The 21,548-nt window shown below is 43.5% G+C and overlaps 1 protein-coding gene across 1 annotated transcript; it reads left to right on the top strand.

The window, feature by feature from the left end:
* The first annotated feature begins 1,177 nt into the window (after positions 1–1,177).
* LOC135546310 (A disintegrin and metalloproteinase with thrombospondin motifs 15) lies at positions 1,178–20,466 on the top strand. Its single transcript, XM_064974641.1, has 8 exons — positions 1,178–2,412; positions 4,110–4,242; positions 9,619–9,786; positions 10,184–10,467; positions 10,703–10,880; positions 11,371–11,546; positions 17,123–17,298; positions 17,550–20,466. The coding sequence occupies exons 1-8, from the start codon at positions 1,462–1,464 to the stop codon at positions 18,325–18,327; spliced, it is 2,844 nt and encodes a 947-aa protein (XP_064830713.1). The 5' UTR covers positions 1,178–1,461; the 3' UTR covers positions 18,328–20,466.
* Positions 20,467–21,548: the final 1,082 nt, after the last annotated feature.

The following is a 21,548-nucleotide window of genomic DNA, read 5'->3' as shown; positions in this document are numbered from 1 at the left end:
CTGCCAGTGCAGTGGCCCCCAAGCGACTCCCATAAGTGGGCTATAGCATACCCACCACGGCCATGGTCCTCATCAGTCGAATAAATCAATGATAAAGAGATGTCATGGAATACATTAGAGAATTGTGTTAAAGAGATAAGACTCTTATCTTGCGCATCACTGGTAATTCCCGCGCGTAAAGGGAATCTCATTATTTTGTAATCCAATACTACCACCTTGTGGATGAAAAGCTTCCATAGAATCTTATCTAAACTCTTTTTGTTTTACCTTCATTAAACTAGGCAAGTCAGTTAAGAACCAATTCTTATTTTCAATGACGGCCTAGGAACAGTGGGGTAATTGCCTTGTTCAGGGAAGAACGACATACTTTTACCTTGTCAGCTCGGGGTTCTGATCTTGCAACTTTTCCTTTACTAGTCCAACGCTCTAACCACTATGCTACCCTTACCTAAACTAACCTAATTTTTATAAAGCGCTAACACGTGTCCCTTTTGCCCTTCATCATAAGAGAGCAAACAATGTCATATAATGTAACCAATGAACGCGGATATTACTTGGGGCTCTTATTAGCTTCGAAGTGCCATTGGCAAAAGGACACATGTTAGCGCCATATAAAAAGTAGGTTATTTTAGGTAAGGTTCTGAGTTAACATTTCAACCACAAGGTGGTAGTATTAGACCACAAAATAATTAGATGCCCTTTACGCGCGGGAATGACCAGAGATGCGCACTCTACTGCAGGCGCAACAGGTGCCGTTCTTTTTTAAACTATAGCCTAGAGCAGGTTAGACATCGTTGGAAATATTATTAGGCTATTTCTCAATATTTGTATTTGCATTACGCATGGAGTTTGTACGGTTAGGTCATTAAGCCTAGTTACCTTGTACGATAATTAGTTTGTATAAGATTATAGTTTAATCAATCGATTAGTTATGCCGGATTAAGTCATATTAGATTCACCTGAATCTATAACTCACACCGTACAATTGGCACTGTACCAAAAGTGTTACTTTAGTAGGCTACTTTGTGGTTGGCGATGAGTGTTCAACCCATTTCGTCAGAGACGCACGTTTGGTTCCGATAGTGGGAGGAGACAGTTCAGCTTGTGCCACATGTGATAATAATATTTAGAGCGCAACAAGTGGCTGCGGTTCAAAGCATAAACCAAGGGGTTAGACCATGTCAAATGAGCTTTTCCAAGGACCTTCCCACATTTCCGTTGACATTTCCCGATGTTTATAAACATGACTCTAGACTGAGAGTCAAACTCACCAAGTCCAAAGAGCAGGCTGGCCTTAATAGTCTGGTTCAAGATGGGAAACGATCACATCTTTTGGTCTTTCATCCTTTGAGGACGCTCAACTGCGGCTCTGTGACACAGCGCACTGGATCACATGCAGACTTGGTACCACCTAGGACAGTGGCGGATTAATCGATAAGTAATAGTTTTTGCATTGCAAATATGACTACGTTTATTGGCGCTCTGTTTATTTTTATGGATATCCTATTATATGCGAAATTGAACTATTGCATCGAAATAGATTTTTGCGTACCTGTTCGATTAGACCATAAACATTTAGAAAGACATACTATTCGACAGACGGAGGAGAGAAAGAATGACCAACTAGTTGTTTTTAAAATAATGGCTTTCAGTCAAGAATTTTATCTCAACCTTTTACCGGATTCTACATTTATTGCGCCCAACATCCCTCCTCACAGCGGCTCCTTAGCATCAAATTCCTCTGCAGCCACAGACCTGAGCCACTGCTTCTACTCTGGCGATGTCAATGCAGATCAGGAATCGTATGCTGCGCTGAGCCTCTGCAAAGGCTTACAAGGCGCCTTTTCTTACCAGGGCATGGAATATTTCATCAATCAGCTTACGAACGAGAGGGCGAGAAGAACCCACGTCATACGCCGCCGGGGACGCGACCGGGACTCCAGCGGCAATTCCACCACGAACAGGTGTGGAGTAGAACCTGGTTTAACCCAAAGCATTTCAGGGTCTTTTGAGAAATATAAACACATGAAAGGAAGGGAGATGGACAGCCTGACTGAAACTGTATTGAAGAGCCTGGGTAGATCCAAAAGGTTTGCCTCCATCCCTAGATTTGTGGAGGTTCTTGTCGTGGCTGATGAGTCTATGGCCAAATTTCACGGGGATGACTTGAAACATTACCTGTTGACCCTGATGTCTGTTGCTGCGAAACTGTACAAGCACCCCAGCATCATGAACTACATAAACATAGTGGTAGTGGGCTTCATGGTGATCAACGAAGCAGAGAAAGGACCCAAGGTTTCCACCAATGCTGCCCTCACTCTACGCAGTTTCTGTTCTTGGCAGAAACATTTAAACAAATACAATGACAAGCACCCTGAATATTGGGACACTGCAATCCTATTCACCAAACAGGTAAGGAGTGGTAACATGGCGTCAACTCTTTTTAATGTTCGCTTGCAGATTAGCTTCCATGCAATCATCAATTATTTCCATTTGGAATAATTATCTCATTATGTAACCCAATACATTATCTGCAAATACAATACTAAGTGTTCTTTTATAGACACATCCCTGTGTGTTTACATGCAGCCTGATAATGCTGAGACAAGGTGGGTTTGGGTGTCAATTCCTCTTCTATTAAGGAAATCAACTAAAATTCCACTTGCAAATTCAAATTTTTACTCAACACAAAAAATGAAAACATTGCTTGCAATTGCACAGCTAACAAGCATCACATCTGTCTTGACATCTTAAAAGCCCCCCTCCTTTTTCCTATCATGAATCACGTTGCAGAAGATTTAGCATAAAGGTCCACACTATTAGGATCACTGAGCCAAAAAAACATGCTCATGGAACAAGATTGAACCATATGAACAAATATTGTTTCACATCTTACAGGAAAGTGGGTATAGCCGGTCACCTATTTTTCCATCCCGACCATAGAGATAGATAGAGGACTCATCTTTATATCTGTGCCATTATAGCATCTGTGAAAGCATGGGCAGCACCATTGAGGCTACAACGCATAGGAATCCCCACTCACTACTTTGACTACTTTAAATTGACAGAAGCATGGTAGAAGCCCTCAATGGCGCTGCCCATGCTAAAACTGCCTTTTGGTCACTAGAGGCCTCTATCATTCTCTATGATCCCAACCTGAGTTGAGAAATGCCACAGGTCGAACAGGCCAGGCAGGGTTTTCACTAGCTCTGGTACAGGACTTCAGTGCAGCTTGCTAACAGAAAGCTCAGTATTAGCACTAACGCCCTGGACCAGAGCTAGGATTTTACACCCATATGGTGGAATGGGAAGTATCCATTTCTCTGTGATGATCCACTCACTTCCAGCTGTGAGCCTTTAGTCCTGCCTCTCAGCCTGGACTCAGCCAGTCTGTCTGTTTTCCATTAAGCCTAGCTTGGCTGGAAGCAATCTGATGCACTGGTTCTCTTTGAGTGCATAGCAAAATGCATAACATTTCATTCTGAGACTGATTTTGTCCAACTGTGATCAAAGTGGTGTAAAATGATCCCACTTACATGGCGAAGATGCCTTGACCTATACAGTTACCCTGTGGGGATAAAGAGTGTTTATTGACTTTATTGGGGAGGGGGTTATTGAATTGAATATTGTAGGCTAGAGGCATGGTGTTAATGTACTTGTATGAACAATGCAGTTGTATCGGGTAAGAATTCTCACACTCAAATCAAATAAACTTGTATTTGAAAGTGTTGTACAATGGTCAAGTACAATACCTTTTTATCAGTTCCAATGTCAGACAGACCCCTTGGCACGTGGCAGTGGAATTGTTCTTCTCTGAAAGCTATAACATTCCCTAAGCATCTTGCGGATTAAAGGGTTAGCTCACTGGGCCAGATTGTTTGCACATCAGAGAGAGAGACAGGGAGAGAGCAAGAGATAAAGAAATGGGCCCAACCAGAATGGACCAGATTGTAAGTGTTTTCTGCTTTAATATCTACCAAAAGATGGTGGATATGCAATGAAATAACAACACATTTATACGCGTAAGACAAATTACATTACACACCTACACATCTCCCCATCTCATCACATTGTCCAGATGATCACATTTCATTTGCCTTCTGCAACAGGACTTGTGTGGAGCCACAACCTGTGACACCTTAGGCATGGCAGATGTGGGAACTATGTGTGATCCCAAGAGAAGCTGCTCTGTCATCGAGGATGACGGTCTCCCCTCGGCCTTCACCACTGCTCATGAACTGGGTGAGTGAAGATCACTCTTACTGTGTATTATCGTTATCATTCAGATCAGATCTACCAGAACAATAAGAAAAAGGGTATCCAAAAGGGTTCTCCGGCTGTCCCCATAGGATAACCCTTTTGGTTCCAGGTAGAACCCTTTGGGGTTCCATGTAGAACCCTCTATGGAAAGGGTTCTACGTGGATCCCAAAAGTGTGCTACTTCGAACCAAAAGGGTTTTTACCTTGAACAAAAAATGGTTCTTCTAAGGGTTCTCCTATACACCAAATCAGAATGTTTATAAACAACGTTCTGATTTGGTGTATAGGAGAACCCTTAGAAGAACCATTTTTAGTTAAATCTGTGTAGAGGAAAAGGGTTACAGAATAATTTTTATGCCTTGAGACCACTGAGTCATGGATTGTGTATGGGTGCCATTCAGAAGGTGAATGCGCAAGACACATAATTTAAGTGACATTGAATGGGGTATAGTAGTATATGCCAGTTGCACCGGTTTGAGTCAAGAACTGCAACGATGCTGGGTTTCTCATGCTCAACATTTTCCCGTGTGTATCAAGAATGGTCCACTACCCAAAGAACATCCAGCCAATTTGACACAATTGTGGGACGTATTGGAGTCAACGTTGGCCAGCATCCCTATGGAATGTTTTCAACACCTTGTAAAGTCTGTGCCTCAATGAATTGTGGCTGTTCGGAGGGAAAAGGGGGGTGCAACTCAATATTAGGAAGGTGTGTATACACATCTAAACTATTAAATAACACACATGGAATCATGTAGTAACTAAAAAAAGTGAAAAAACAAATCTAAATATATTTTGAATTTGAGATTCTTCAGTAGCCATCCTTTGCCTTGATGACAAGGTTGCAAACTCTTGGCATTCTCTCAACCAGCTTCATGAGATGGTCACCTGGAATGCATTTTAATTAGCAGGTATGCCTTGTTTAAAGTTCATTTGTGGAATTTCTTTACTTAATGCGTTTGAGCCAATCAGTTGTGTTGTGACAAGGTAGGGGTGGTATATAGAAGATAGCTCAAATAAGCAAAGAGAAATGACAGTCCATCATTACTTTAAGACATGAAGGTCAGTCAATGTGGAAAACTTTAAGAACTTTAGAAAGTTTCTTCAAGTGCAGTCGCAAAAACCATTAAGCACTATGATGAAACTGGCTCTCATGAGGACCTCCACAGGAAAGGAAGACCCAGAGTTACCTCTGCTGCAGAGGATAAGTTCATTAGAGTTACCAGCCTCAGAAATTGCAGCACAAATAAATGCTTGACAGAGTTCAAGTAACAGACACATCTCAACATCAACTGTTCAGAGGAGACCGAGTGAATCAGGTCTTCATGTTCGAATTGCTGCAAAGAAACCATTACTAAAGGACACCAATAATAAGAAGAGACTTGCTTGGGCCAAGAAACACGAGCAATGTAGATTAGACTGTTGGAAATCTGTCCTTTGGTCTGATGAGTCCAAATTGAGAATTTTGCCGTGTCTTTGTGAGATGCAGAGTAGGTGAATGAATGATCTCTGCATGTCTGATTCCCACCGTGAAGCATGGAGGAGGTGTGATGGTGTGGGAGTGCTTTGCTGGTGACACTGTTTCTGATTTATATAGAACTCAAGGCACACTTAACCAGCATGGCTACCACAGCATTCTCCAGCGATACGCCATCCCATCTGGTTTGTGTTTAGTGGGACTATCATTTGTTTTCAACAGGACAATGACCCAACATACCTACAGCTTGTGTAAGGGCTATTTGACCAAAAAGGAGCGTGATGGAGGGCTGCATCAGATGACCTGGCCTCCACAATCACCCAACCTCAACCCAATTGAGATGGACCGCAGAGTGAAGGAAAAGCAGCCAACAAGTGCTCAGCATATGTGGGAAATCCTTCAACACTGTTGGAAAAGCATTCCAGGTGAAGCTGGTTGAGAGGATGCCAAGAGTGTGCAAAGCTGTCATCAAGGCAATGGGTGGCTACTTTGAAGAAACTCAAATATAAAATATATTTTGATTTGTTTAACATTTGTTTGGTTACTACATGATTCCATATGTTTTATTTCATAGTTTTGATGTCTTCATTATTATTCTTCAATGTAGAAAATACTAAAAATAAAGAAAAACCATTGAATGAGTATGTGTGTCCAAACGTTTGACCAGTACTGTATATAAACAATATCTAAAGAAATCCACACACTCTCACACACATTCCTAGAGTAGATTATACACATAAGCAAATCCAATGTAAGATAATGGAGAGTGAGGTATGTTACAGCATTCTTTCTCTCCCTCTCTCACATGTACACACATACCACAGTCTCCCATCTGCACAACACAGGGATTCTTTAGCTAAATAGCCCAGTACTGTACTGCCGACCGTCACATTGTACAGCGCCATATTTTCCGTTTCATCTTACCCAGAGGGTTTTTCATTTTTTCATGGAATAGAAACACCATAATATTAATCTAATTAATTAAGCAAGTACCAATCAAAAGTTTGGACACACCTTCTCATTCCAGGATTTTTCTTTATTTTTACTATTTTTTACATATTTACAAGGACAGCCTACTCCTTCCTCCCCATCGGGGAACTGAACCCCGGTCTCCCACGTGCCCTCCCCGTCTCTGGTAATGCCAATATGGAAGACGATCGAATGCTTCTCAAAGATGCCATCTGGAAGTCAAATTAGCTTGCATTAACAGAAAAAATGCCTGACAATTATGACATGCCACAGAATGCTGCAGCAGCACGCAAGGTGTGCCTCAGTATGACACAACTTTTAAAGGAGGAACCTACAATGTGATTTTCTGGATTTTTTTTCTCATTTTGTCTGTCATAGTTGAAGTGTATCTATGATGAAAATTACAGGCCTCTCTCATCTTTTTAAGTGGGAGAACTTGCACAATTGGTGGCTGACGAAATACTTTTTTGCCCCACTGTATACTCAAATAGGGGTGCTTATATTTGTGCTGTTTCACTGCATGTACAAGAGGGTGTTTCTTGTACATTCCAACTCCCCCTGAGACATTCTCAGAGAGCTGGGTCATGGTCAGGGATCAGCCATTATTAACGGCGGTTAAGTGCCTTGTTCAAGGGCAGATCAACAGATTTTTTGCCGGCTTGGGGATTCAAACAAGCAAACCTTTGGTTACTGTCCCAACACTCTAAGCGCTAGGCTACCTGCCCCCTGTTATCAAATAGATATATTGGTCGAGGCAATTTAATACCATAAAGTATTAAGATCTGATAATTTGACCCTGTTCCGTTTGTGAAAATAGCGACAATTTTGCCGGCCGCCTACCCTACTGTCATCTACATTATACGATAGTTATTTGTAAATACAGACCAGAGCCATGCAGAGAACCAACCATACACAGAACTCTGCATTTACAAACCAGAATAAAATGTGCCGGCTATTGTGATATCGTGGTGATTTGATCTATGGGGACAGCCAAAGAACCCTTATAGGTTCTAGATAGCATGTGAAGACGAAATAATAATAATAATATATTCATTTTATAATGTGCTTGTCATTACAGGTAGAATCAAAGTCACTATTAAAAATAAAAACAACAAAAAACAAAAATGTTTACAAAATAAATGTAGGGATCTGGCAGTACTTGGGTGGTGGTCTTCCACAGTTTTAGATGACAGGAGGTTCATAAAGTTGTATCTTGAAAGGAGGGATGGAACAGCCAGGCAGGGAGGTAGAAACATCTGACAAACAGGCCACGGAGCTCTTCATTGGGCATCTTGTCGTCTTCGATGTTCACAGCTAATTAAAAATATGTCGATGCCCAAGTAGACTTTGTATGTTATTGTGTTATTGCCAGAGTGAACAGGTAAGCATGATGCACGTCTTGCACAAAAGATGATAGGTGTTGATGATGTCATGTGGTGTTAACTAATTCAATTGTAGTCTGTTGTTGCGGATGTACTGCACAGTTCATCAATCTCCATAGAAATGAGATGTTGTAAATTGGACCAAAGAGCATACATAATCCCTCAATGTGTGAACTGCCCAAGGGGGTTCTTGACTCTCCACGTGCACGTGCAAAATTTGATTACCAATTCTAATCTGTCAGACATTAGTGGGGGGAAAAAAACATGGCCCCATTGAAAACTCTTGAACTTTTCTCACCTTCTTCCTTTGATCAAGTGAAATGGGTGTCATTCTGTCCAACAGTCTCATTACCACTGAAGCCATTTTTGTCAAGGCTGGTATTATTAATGAGACAACAAGTGACAGTTGCATCAAGTGTTTTCAATCATCCATGTGGAGCTGTGAAGGAAGTAAAGCCTGAAAACAGATGGGGAAGTACTAGCAGATGTGAGGCCCCATTGAGAGGCACTGGTTTAAGGTGCACACTTCTATGAACTAATTATAGAATTTCCTTCAAAAAGGACTGTCATATTTGACATCCCTTTGTGAAGTCGTCATTTCCGTGTGGGATGAGATGACATGCCTTGTTGTTGGAAACAAAGTCCTCAGTTCCATCTTACAGTTTTCCTTCCACTGCCTGTGACTATTAAACTTCATATGACAGCATTGTGAAAAGTGGTTGGTTTGATATTTGGAGTGGGATGGAGTTCAAGTGAATACATGACATTTCACATCATAGTGTATAAAATACATACTAGCCCTACAACATATAGTATAATTGTATGCTATATGATTTAGAAGAGAGGTATGGCGATCCAACATCAGTCCTGCCGTGAACAGATGCATTGAAGAAGACTAGTAAATCACCCTGACTCTCATTGTCCTCATCCCAATGAGTCCGTGATTATGTTCCACTGTCAGTGGTCTTCACTACAAACATAAGCAGCTGGTATCATGCCAGGCTAGCGCCGTGAGCTACTGCAGGCTTAGCAAAACAAATGAACATTGCAAACTTAATAAAAGGGGGAAATATCTGAAACCAAACCACCACTTGACCATAGCAAGGTCTCCATGGCTTGTTGAGCAGAGAATGTGATTTTTCCTCTTTTTTAAATCCTCCTCTAATTGGTACATGGGTGTTAAACTCATTCCATGGAGGGCCTAGTGTCTGCAGGTTTTTGTTTTACCATTTCAATTAAGACCTAGACAACCAGGTGATGGGAGTTCCTTTGTAATTAGCGACCTTAATTTCTCAATTAAATACAAAGGAGATGCTAAAAGGCGCAGACACTCGGCCGTCCATGGAATGAGCTTGACACGTGAATTACAACATTATTGGAATTTGTTGATGATGATTGACATTGATTAAAATGACGATGATGAGATGATGATGAAATAACCTGGTATTCTCAAACCAATGTTCTGTATTTTCAGATTTTCTAGTCATTCTGGTCATATTTCCTCCCTGTGCTATTTCTTCTGTCCTTCAGGCCATGTCTTCAACATGCCCCATGACAATGTGAACGCCTGCAAGGAGGTGTTTGGGAAGCTCAGGGACAACCACATGATGTCCCCCACGCTGATCCAGATTGACCGTGCCAACCCATGGTCTGTGTGCAGTGCAGCCATCATTACAGACTTCCTGGACAGAGGCCACGGTCAGTCAGCCACTCAGCTCGGTCTCTGTAAATTATAGCTGTCATACAAATGTATATATGCCCCCCCTCCTTTGAAAAACATCAGACTTTGTTCTCACGCTTGCAGCAAATCTAAACAGCTCTTACTATTGGAGTTCTTGAATGGGGCAATGCAATTAGAAGCAATAGCATTGGAATTCATGGGCCTCTCATGTCAAATACTGTTCCTGTTCAACATCTGCATTAGCTGACTGTGACATATAATGAACTTCAACGCTTGTTTAATGTTTTAAAAATTACTTGTTTTTTTTGCACAGGTATTTGCACTTATTTGGGCTGGAAAATATGACTATGTAATGGTTTACAAAAAGCTTTGCACAGCTGATATCTTGACTCTGTGATTGTTTTTCTTCGAAAGGGGACTGTCTTCTGGATCAGCCCCAAAAACTGCTGGCTCTGCCTGAGAGCCTCCCAGGCACCAACTACAGCCTCCACCGCCAGTGTGAGCTGGCCTTCGGTACGGGCTCCAAGCCCTGTCCCTACATGCAGCATTGCTCCAAGCTGTGGTGCACGGGCAAGGCCAGAGGCCAGCTGGTCTGCCAGACACGTCATTTCCCCTGGGCCGATGGCACCAGCTGTGGCAACAGTAAGCTCTGCTTCCGAGGGGTGTGCACCGACAAGAACAATACCAATAAGACCAAGGTGAGCACACTCACTGTCAGTGTTCTGATCTGCTTAGTTATTACTATTGATATAGATGTTGATAGAGACTGATCTCACAATGAATACAATGATTTCACAATCTAACAACAATGAAACTATATCTTTGTAATAATATGTACTGTAAACTATATTTCTGAATGTACACTAAAATGTTACTATTGGTTCTACGTGTAATTTAGAGTACAGGTTCTAAATGTGTGTAGTTCTACTACAGGTGGACGGTGGATGGGGGACGTGGGGTGTGTATGGGTCATGTTCCAGAACCTGTGGGGGAGGAGTTCAGCTAGCCAAAAGAGACTGTAGCAACCCTGTTCCAGAATATGGGGGGAAATACTGCCAAGGACTCCGTATGAAGCATCGCTCCTGCAATTTGGACGCCTGCCCAGAACCAGGTAGAACTTATTGTGAAGTTTTAAGTAATCCTTAATTACATTATTTCGAAAAATGCATTTTGCTTCCTTATCACAAGAAATAAGATTTGCTGACATGCTAATATGTAAAAATACGTGTGAAACAACAGTCCCACTTTAAAATGACATTTTGAAATGTTAAAGAAAGCCATTAGTCCATGGTAAAGCTTATACAAAAGCTTCAGAAATCATTCATAAGCAAACGTCATGTTATATGAACAGTGGCAAAAGGTAATGTCACATTTGGCAATGCACCAGATGTAATCAACACGTTTCACTGCACCTATCCAACCATATTTTATTTATTTATTATTTATTTATTTTTTTGTCAAGCATGTATGTAGTGCTCATGAAGACTTTTTGAATGTCCTAAAGCCTTTATAAGTTACTTCATTAAAGGATGACCCACATGTTTGTTTTACAGATGTGTACTCGTATGGATCCACGTTACTAATAAGCATACAATCCATAGGAAAAAGCTTCCGTGAGGAGCAGTGTGAGGCATTCAACGGATTCAGCCTCAACACCAACAGGCTCTCAGCGTCTGTGGTGTGGGTCCCCAAATATTCTGGAGTGTCACCCAAGGACAAGTGCAAGCTCATCTGCAGAGCCAATGGAACAGGCTACTTCTATGTCCTTGCTCCAAAGGTGAGTACCGCACAAACACCAGCGAGCTAATCAAACTTAAATAACCCCGACCCAAAAACCTCAACAAGGAACAGGTGAAAACAATTAGACAAAACCAAACGAAAAGGGAAAAAGGGATCGGTGGCAGCTAGTAGACCGGCAACAACGAGCGTCGAGCGCCACCCGAACAGGAAGGGGAGCCACCTTCGGTGATATTCGTGATAGTACCCCCCTCCCTGACACGCGGCTCCCGCAGCGCCCCGACACCGGCCTCGGGGACGATCCGGGGGGCGAGGCGCAGGGCGATCCGGATGGAGGCGATGGAACTCCCTCAGCATAGATGGATCCAATATGTCCCCCACCGGGACCCAGCATCTCTCCTCCGGCCCGTACTCCTCCCAGTCCACGAGGTACTGCAGGCCCCTCACCCGGCGTCTCGAGTCCAGAATGGCCCATATCGTGTACGCCGGGGACCCCTCGATGTCCAGAGGGGATGGAGGGACCTCCGGAATCTCACCTTCCTGCATGGGACCAGCTACCACCGGCCTGAGGAGAGACACATGAAGGGGTTAATACGATAATACGAAGGAAGTAATAATCGATAACACACCTTGTTTATTCTCCTCAGGACTTTGAATGGCCCCACACACTGCGGACAAAGCTTCCGGCAGGGCAGGCGGGGGGGCAGGTTTCGGGTCGAGAGCCAGACCCTGTTCCCCGGTTCAAACACGGTGGCCTCACTGTGGTGACGGTCAGCGCTCCTCTTCTGCCACCACTCGCCTGACGTAATGACTCATGGACGGCCCTCCAGGTCTCCTTAGAGCGCTGCACCCACTCCTCCACCGCAGGAGCCTCGGTCTGGCTCTGATGCCATGGTGCCAGAACCGGCTGGTACCCCAACACACACTCAAACAGTGACATGTTGGTAGAGGAGTGGCCTAGTGAGTTCTGGGCCATTTCAGCCCAGGGGGATGTATCTCGCCCACTCCCCTGGCCGGTCCTGGCAATACGACCGCAGTAACCTACCCACTTCCTGGTTCACTCTCTCCACCTGCCCATTGCTCTCCGGGTGATACCCCGAGGTCAGGCTGACCGAGACCCCCAGACGTTCCATAAACGCCCTCCACACTCTGGATGTAAACTGGGAACCCCGATCAGAAACAATGTCCTCGGGCACCCCGTAGTGCCGGAAGACATGGGTGAACAGAGCCTCCGCAGTCTGTAGGGCCGTAGGGAGACCGGGCAACGGAATAAGATGACAGGACTTCGAGAACCAATCCACAACGACCAGGATCGTCGTGCTCCCCTGAGACAGGGGAAGATCAGTGAGAAAATCCACCGATAGATGGGACCACGGCCGTTGTGGAATGGGGAGGGGTTGTAACTTCCCTCGTGGCAAATGCCTAGGAGCCTTACTCTGGGGGCACACCAATCAGGAGAAGACATAGAATCGCACGTCCCTCACTAAGGTGGGCCACCAGTACTTCCCCCTATGACCTCGCACTGTCCTCGAAATACCCGGGTGACCTGACGAGGGTAGATTATGAGCCCACCGAATCAATTGATCACGAACAGCGAGCGGCACGTACCTACGACCCTCCGGGCACCGTGGAGGCGCAGGTTCCTCCGTTAGCGCCCGCTCGATGTCCGCGTCCACCTCCCATACTACCGGTGCTACCTTCCTAGCTGCCGGAATGATGAGAGTAGGATCGATGGACCGGTCCTCAGTGTCATAGAGGCAGGACAGCGCGTCGGCCTTAGTGTTGAGGGCACCTGGTCAATACGAGATCGTAAATCGAAATCTGGTGAAATACATGGCCCACCTTGCCTGACGAGGATTCAGTCTCCTAGCTGCTCGGATATACTCCAGGTTATGGTGGTCAGTCCAGATGAGGAAAGGGTGCTTAGCCCCCTCAAGCCAGTGTCTCCACACCTTCAGGGCCTTATTAACACAGCCAACAACTCCCTGTCCCCCACATCACAGTTTTGCTCCGCCGGCCCGAGCTTCTTCTGAAAAAAGCACAGGGGCGGAGCTTCGGTGGTGTACCCGAGCGCTGTGAGAGCACGGCTCCAACCCTAGCTTCGGATGCGTCCACCTCTACTATGAACGCCAAAGAAGGGTCCGGATGCGCCAACACTGGCGCGTCGGTGAACAGCGCCTTCAAACAACGGAAAGCTCCGTCCGCCTCTGCTGACCACTGCAAACGCACTGGCCCCCCATTCAGCAGTGAAGTAATAGGAGCCGCTACCTGGCCAAAACCCAGGATGAACCACAGGTAGTAATTGGCAAACCCTAAGAACCACTGCACCTCTTTTACCGTGGTCGGAGTCGGCCAATTACGCACAGCCTTGACGCGGTCACACTCCATCACCACCCCCGAGGTGGAAATGCGATAACCCAGGAAGGAAACGGCTCGTTTGGAAAACTTACATTTCTTCGCCTTCACGTACAGGTCATATGGGAGTGGGAGTGGGAGGGCCAGGAGGTGGAACAGACAGGACCCTTTCAAAACGTCCGCGAGCAGCCAGCAGATGGTCTAGCCGGATCGACATGTCTATAAGCTCGTCCAGGCTGAGCGTAATGTCCCGACAAGCCAGCTCCCTGCGGACGTTCTCTCTCAGGCTACATCTGTGATGGTCTATCAGGGCCCTGTCGTTCCAACCCGCTCCAGGGACCAAGGTCCTGAATTCCAGCGCGAAATCGTGCACGCTCCTCGTCCCCTGTCTGAGATAGAACAATCTCTCACCCGCCGCTCGGCCCTCTGGAGGGTGATCGAACACGGCCCGGAAACGGCGGGTGAACTCCGGGTAGTGGCCCCTCACCGAGTCGGGTACGTTCCAGATGGCATTGGCCCACTCCAGGGCTCTACCCGTCAGGCAAAAGACGAGGACACACATGCTCTCCTCGTCCGAGGGAGCCGGCCGAACGGTGGCCAGGTAGAGCTCTAGTTGAAGCAGGAATCCCTGGCACCCCTCCGCCGCTCCATCGTACTCCCTTGGAGGCGTAATACGCAGAGCGCTGGCACTGGATCCCGCTGGAGGAGATGGTAGCGTTGCCGGTCCTGTGGAGTCAGGTGCAGAGAGCAGAAGATTCAAGGGAAAAACGCTTTAATGTCCAACAACCAGGAACACGTACAAATGGGTGAAGCCAAAACACAGGTGTAAAACACAACCCAAGGACCACTGGTAATACCTGGACAGCAAAAACCCAACAATAAACAATACACCTCTTACATACACAGCAACAAGCCCGCACAAACCCAAGTGGGCTAATCAAACTTAAATAACCCCAACCCCAAAACCCCAACAAGGAACAGGTGAAAACAATTAGACAAAACCAAACGAAAAGGGAAAAAGGGATCGGTGGCAGCTAGTAGACCGGTGACGACGACGGAAGGGGAGCCACCTTCCGTGATATTCGTGACAATAGCCTTGCTATTGAGAAAGGCCGCCGTAGGCAGAGCTGGCTCTCAAAAGAAAACTGCCCACAAAATGAGGTGGAACCTGAGTTGCACTTCCTAACCTCCTGCCAAATGTACAGTATGACCATATTAGAAACACATATTTCCCTCAGTTTACACAGACCCACAAAGAATTCCGAAACAAATTTGGATAAAATCTCATATATATTGGGTGAAATACCACGGTGTGCCATCAAGATTTATCACAGTGTGCAATCAAGCAGCAAAATGTGTGATCTGCTGCCACAAGAAAAGGACAACCAGTGAAGAACAAACACCATTGTAAATACAACCCATATTTATCTTTATTTATTTTCCCTTTTGTACTTTAACTATTTGCACATCATTATAACACTGTACATATCCATAATATGACATTTGAAATGTGTCTATTCCTTTGAAACTTGTGACTTAATGTTTACTGTTAATTTTTGATTGATTGTTTCACTTTTGTTTATTATCTATTTCACTTGCTTTGGCAAGGTAAACATATGTTTCCCATGCCAATAAAGCCCTTTGAATTGAACTGAATTAAAATTGAGAGAGAGAGAGAGAGACAGCAGGCATGGACTGTGTTGTTTACAGCTGTTGTATCTCGGCAAGTATTTACACAACTAACCAACCAACCAACCAAGCACTGAAACAAGCTTTTATATCAATACATACCAGACCTCTCTTTCCCTTTGAGCACTCTGATATTTAGACTTTCTTGTTTGCTGTTCTGTCTTTAGATGGTCCAGATAGTTGCTGGATAGAAAAGTGTGGATCCATTTGGGGTCTTTTAGAATGGAATCTCTCTCTATCAATTACAATATCTAACAATTATTCCAATCAGAATTGGATCAGAATTGGATAATTGTCCTCTGGATGCAAAGTATTGCTGTTCTCCCAAACTCTGACACCATTGGAAAGCTGGGATTCCCCTCTATTCAACACTGGCCATGTCATTCTGACAATTTTAAAATATATTCTTAGAATTAACAAATATCTCCCATGCAGTCAATGGATAGCCCCTGAAACCTGAATGTTTTGCCTTAGGTTATAGATAAACATGTCTCAGTTAGTTACCTTGCTTTGAAGTAGCCTAATTTAGCCATTTTCCACCTGATTCATTGAATGAGGAAATTATTTTATAAAGACATAAAAAGTATTTAGTTGTAAATGTAGGCCGAGTGTTGCAATCATCCTCAAGGAGGGACGTAAAGGCCGAGTGCAGTCCAAATTCTGTTTTTTTTTCTGTGTTTTATATCATATTGTACAACCGCTGATGAAACTAACACTGTAAAGTGTGAAAAAATTGATCAGTATTATTTCCTGATAATTGCTGGTTGAAAATACACTCAACACAGGACATTCTAATCAGCAGGTTTGCTTTGGTGGGAGTACCGGCTTTCCATGGTGACATCACCATGCGATTCATTGGTTAATAGAACAATAACAAAAAGAGTTCCAAACCTCTCTGCCAATAACAGCTAGTTTTCAGTTTTCCCATCCCCATTTAGAGCACTCCCAGATAGTCCTAGCAAAATTCTTGCTTGAAATATTGTTTATTGCTAAAAAGCAACTTTTGCCAATTGTAATGGAAATCTATTACAGTAAGGTCCTTAATTGTTACTCAGAAATGATTTGATATTGATATAAAATGGCTGCATTCGGCCTTTAAAGGGGCAATGTTGTATTTTGAGACTGTCTTGAATCTGCAAAGATACCAATAGGCAGAAGGTAGCCTACATTTTTGTCTGATTTTCTGTATGCTAATAGGCATAGTAATGATAATAATACATTTAATTTTGTAAAGGGGTTCCTTGCATCATACAACACTATTTCCAGTTACTTTTTCAGCGCATTGTGTTACAGACCAAGTGACTTGAGCTTTCGGACCAGTAAAAAATCAGTTCTACTTTAGTGTCATACTCACACACACACACACACACACACACACACACACACACACACACACACACACACACACACACACACACACACACACACACACACACACACACACACACACACACACACACACACACACACACACACACACACACACGCACACACACACACACACACACAAGCACTCATTCTCTCACTTCCTTTCTCTCTCTCACTAATATATTCTCCTATTCAAACCCTCAGGTTGTTGATGGAACACCCTGTTCTCCTGACACCTCTGCAGTGTGTGTCCAAGGGAAATGTATCAAGGCGGGCTGTGACGGCAAGCTCAGCTCCAATAAGAGGTATGACAAGTGTGGTGTGTGTGGAGGGGACAACCAAAGATGCAAGAAAGTGTCCGGATTGTTCACCAAACCCATGTAAGTGACCGGCACACAGTATGCTGTTCCTAGTGCATGCAAGAATCTGCTACTTTTTTGTACCATACTTTATGTCATCATACTTTGTCATCATACTTTGTCAACATACTTTATGTCACCATACTTTATGTCATCATACTTTATGTCATCATACTTTATGTCAACATACTTTATGTCACCATACCTTATGTGACCATACCTTATGTCACCATACTTTGTCACCATACTTTATGTCACCATACTTTTTTCAGACATGGCTACAACTTTGTGGTGATGTTGCCTGTGGGAGCGTCCAACATCGACATCCGGCAGCGTGGCTACCGAGGCTTGGTTAACGATGACAACTACCTAGCGGTGAAGAACCGACATGGCAAATACCTTCTGAACGGGAACTACGTGGTGTCAGCGGTGGAGCGGGACATCATTGTGAAGGGCAGCCTGCTGCGCTACAGTGGCACCACTAGTGCTGTGGAGATCCTCCAGGCCACCAGGCCTCTCCAAGAAGCACTGACCGTAGAGGTCCTCTCGGTGGGGAAGATGACCCCTCCCCGGGTCCGCTATTCATTCTTCCTGGCCCGGGAGCACCATAAGGAGGAGAACATCTTGAAGAAAATGGAGAGGAGCCACTCGCAGAACAGCGTCCTGATGGACCGCAACAAGGTGAAGCTAAAGGAGTCGTCGCACAAGTCCATGCCCCCGAACATGTGGTCAACGGGGGCATGGGAAGAGTGCACCGTGACCTGTGGGAACGGGCTCCAGAGTAGACTGGTTCAGTGTACGGACCCAGAGGGCAAAACAGCCACGGACTGTGACAGCTTACAGAGGCCGGGGGCCACCAGGGTATGTGGGGACCCCTGTCCCATGTGGGACATAGGCCAGTGGTCTTTGTGCTCCAAGACATGTGGGAGGGGCTTCAAGCGGCGGCCGCTGCGTTGCACCACTCAGACTGGCATGCACCTACCCAGAGAGCACTGCTCTGGCATGAAGAAGCCCCAGGAACTAGATTTCTGCACAGCGCAGCTGTGTTAGAGAAGTTCTATGTCTGCTGATTCTTTGTGTTGTTCCAGTGATGCTCTTGAAAAGAAAACCCATTCGCTGTCCTATTGGGCTCTGACAAACTCCCGTAGTGCATGGCATTGTTGGTATTTGAAACAGCTAAGGGAAAGAAAGTGATAGAGGTACAAAATGTGGGACCATTTCAGTTGAGTTGGAGTTACTGGCAGTGCCCGAATACTCGTACTCGTGTCCTAAGTAGTAGGGTTTTTGAGTATGCGAAAAATATAATGTTTTATTGTATGGGAAATGTCTAATATTGAGTGTTTTTAATGCCAGGACTTCTTTTGGCTTTTAAACTAATATGAATTTGCTGTACACTATTGAGGAAGATGATCGTGTTTATTAGATCCACGTGAGTTTGACAACAGCTGATAAACAGAAAAGGGGAGGGGCTGTACCAAAATGAACTCAAGGCAGGGAACAACCCGCCTACTCATTAGATAATACCCTCTCAGTATGGATGAGCCTAGTATGTTGATATCTGTTGCTTACTGCAAATATTTTAACAAACAGTGTGTTCTAAACCATATGTGGTAAGGTTAATACATTGTTTATTCTTTTAGTTCTTTTAGTAGGCAAGAACGATTTTGGACACAGCCACAGCCATTCTACCTCTAGTGAGACAAAGAGTAAAACACAAATGCACACACAGCACTGGTCTAGGTACAGTCTATATACAGGAGGTCTATAGACTTGCTGTATTTGACACCAGACACTCAGTCACCTTCAAATCAGCAACTGGATTATGGAGCAGTATGTTAGCTATCTTTGATTTATAGACATCTGAAACAGTGAACATCTTTCATCTGTGATTCACCATCCCCATCTTTTCCTGTAATAATCTTAATGAAATGTGAAATGCAGTACTGTATCTGCAAAATATAAGACCTGTTTGGTCCATGCACTAGTTTCAAATGATATTTTTGTATTTACAATGGAATTGTATTAACAATGTTAATTGTTAAACTATTAGGTACATTGACATAAATTAAATATCATTTAAAAAAATTGAAAAATACAATTGTAATCTGAACTATTTGCTAAAGTCTTGTTAAAACCCTACAATATACCTTTATCCGTTTCCATGATTAAACAGTTGATAGTAATATTTCTCATATGATAATTAAAAATAGTTAATGAAATATCCTATACACTTGAAAAGATTATCAGCAAATGGCAATTATAAAAGCAATTATGAATAGGATTTTAATCAATCCAGTGATGCAATAAAGCAGTGCAAATTTGGACAAACAATTAAATATTTTAAGAGAAAGAAACCATATGTGTATATATAGACATAGAGAATCAAACGCACTGTATGTACTATATAACTAATGATTCGTTTCAAGAAATAATGTACTTGTATTGTGCAATGCATCATTTTCCTCTTAACGTTGTGTCTTGAACAGTGCAAATTTCACAACGCTCAGATTGCAGTCATGTTTCGCCAAAGAAATGAGGATACTGAATATGAGGAAAGCCTTTGTACTGCAAGAGACACATCTCAGATTCACTACGTGAACTTGACATAGCATAGCTTTCTTACCTCTTGCAGTAGAGTGGATGCTGATATTCTTCCTTGTCCCCTTTTGCATGATGGTCATTTGAGAATTTGAGTTTCAAGTAAATACTATTAGTTACAGTGTGTTCAGTTCAGCTATTTCAATGCAATGCTGGTAAATTATCATAGGAACTTTACAAGACCATGTCACATCATCAGCAATGCAATTTCTGAAACTTTGTCCTCTCAACTGACTTTTCTAATAAAGCCTGTGTTACATTATTATGTAATAATAATTGTTTTATTACAATGCATAGGAAAGTGACAAAAGGCTTTTTGTTTTGCTCTACATTCCATTTAGACCCACTGTCAATGAAAAGGTACTTTCCTAGCACAGAATCCACTCCCATGATACCATTCTGTTGTTTATTTAGTCTTGGTTCAGAGGAACCACATCTTCCATCTAAAAGATGGTTCCTGTATTCTTTGGAATTGGAATTGTTTAATTTTCTTTTGCGTTATGTACAGCAAAAGACTTGCTCTTTCATCCGCTGCATTTGTATACTATGTATACATTCATCTGTGCACAAATAAATAACACGTCAATATTGTGTTCTTTGTGTTCTCATCACGTGTGTTTAATGTCAGGGATGTGGAGACAAGTAGTCCGATGATTCCCACTCTCCCTTTCCGGGAATTACATTAAGTAGGGAGCAGTAGCAACCAATGACCAGTTTTCATGCAGCGCAACACAAAAGTTGTCCAAGGGTTATTAAAAAGTAGCAATGGCATGTTGAGGCCCACAACTTTGAGTCAACATTGAACAATGTTGTGTGGTAGTGATGCGTTTACCGGCTAGCTACTGTATGTAGGCCTGCAACCTTTCTTAGATTTGCTAAAAAGTTGACAGATGTGTGGAAGTTGTTGGCTCTTTAACTGTAATAACACTGTGACCACTATCTTAAAGGGATAGTTCAGTAATCTTAAAGAGATAGTTCAGTAATTTTACACATTTAGATATTTGTTTCCCTACCTTGAAAGCAGTCATATCTAAATATGTAAAATCCCTGAACTATCACTTAACTGTTTAGAATGCCAAAGATAAACATGATGAGGCGCAAACTGCTGTGCTTTTCAGTCTAGATCCCCAACTGATGAGGCAGTCAAAGAGGCTCACGACCACAGCCTATCTCCAACACATTCACCTCATTCAGTCACTGTGGAATTTGCTGATTCAAGTGTTCTGGCTTCCCTGAAATAACAGTCACAGACCCACTACATCATGCCGCGTAATCCACGCCTATTGTTGGAGAGAGCTAGGCAGTCTCCCACATTAATTTTGTCTCACTGAGCATCGGGGCAGCTGGGTATTTTGAGAACACTTCCTACGACAGGTCCTGACCACTGTCGTTACCCAAAAACACTGACCGAGTAACTTTCACAAATGTTATCATATGTATTTGGTTGTCATTATCAACCGGGTAGTTTGGGTACTGGATGCTGATTGGCTAAAACATAATTTAGCCGTGTGTATGTGAGAATGTATACCATGACTATGGAGTTCAGGCTTTTCACCTTGATATCACTGCGCCTTTTCACCTCAATAAAATGGCTACATCAACAATATTTTGACATGTCGATGTAGAAAAGAAGCGTTTAGATGAACTTGAGAGAAATCAAAAAGAAAAGAACG

The sequence above is a fragment of the Oncorhynchus masou genome, chromosome 9 (genome assembly GCF_036934945.1).
Source record: "Oncorhynchus masou masou isolate Uvic2021 chromosome 9, UVic_Omas_1.1, whole genome shotgun sequence".
Lineage (NCBI taxonomy): Eukaryota > Metazoa > Chordata > Actinopteri > Salmoniformes > Salmonidae > Oncorhynchus > Oncorhynchus masou.
This window is presented reverse-complemented; position numbering and strand designations above follow the sequence as displayed.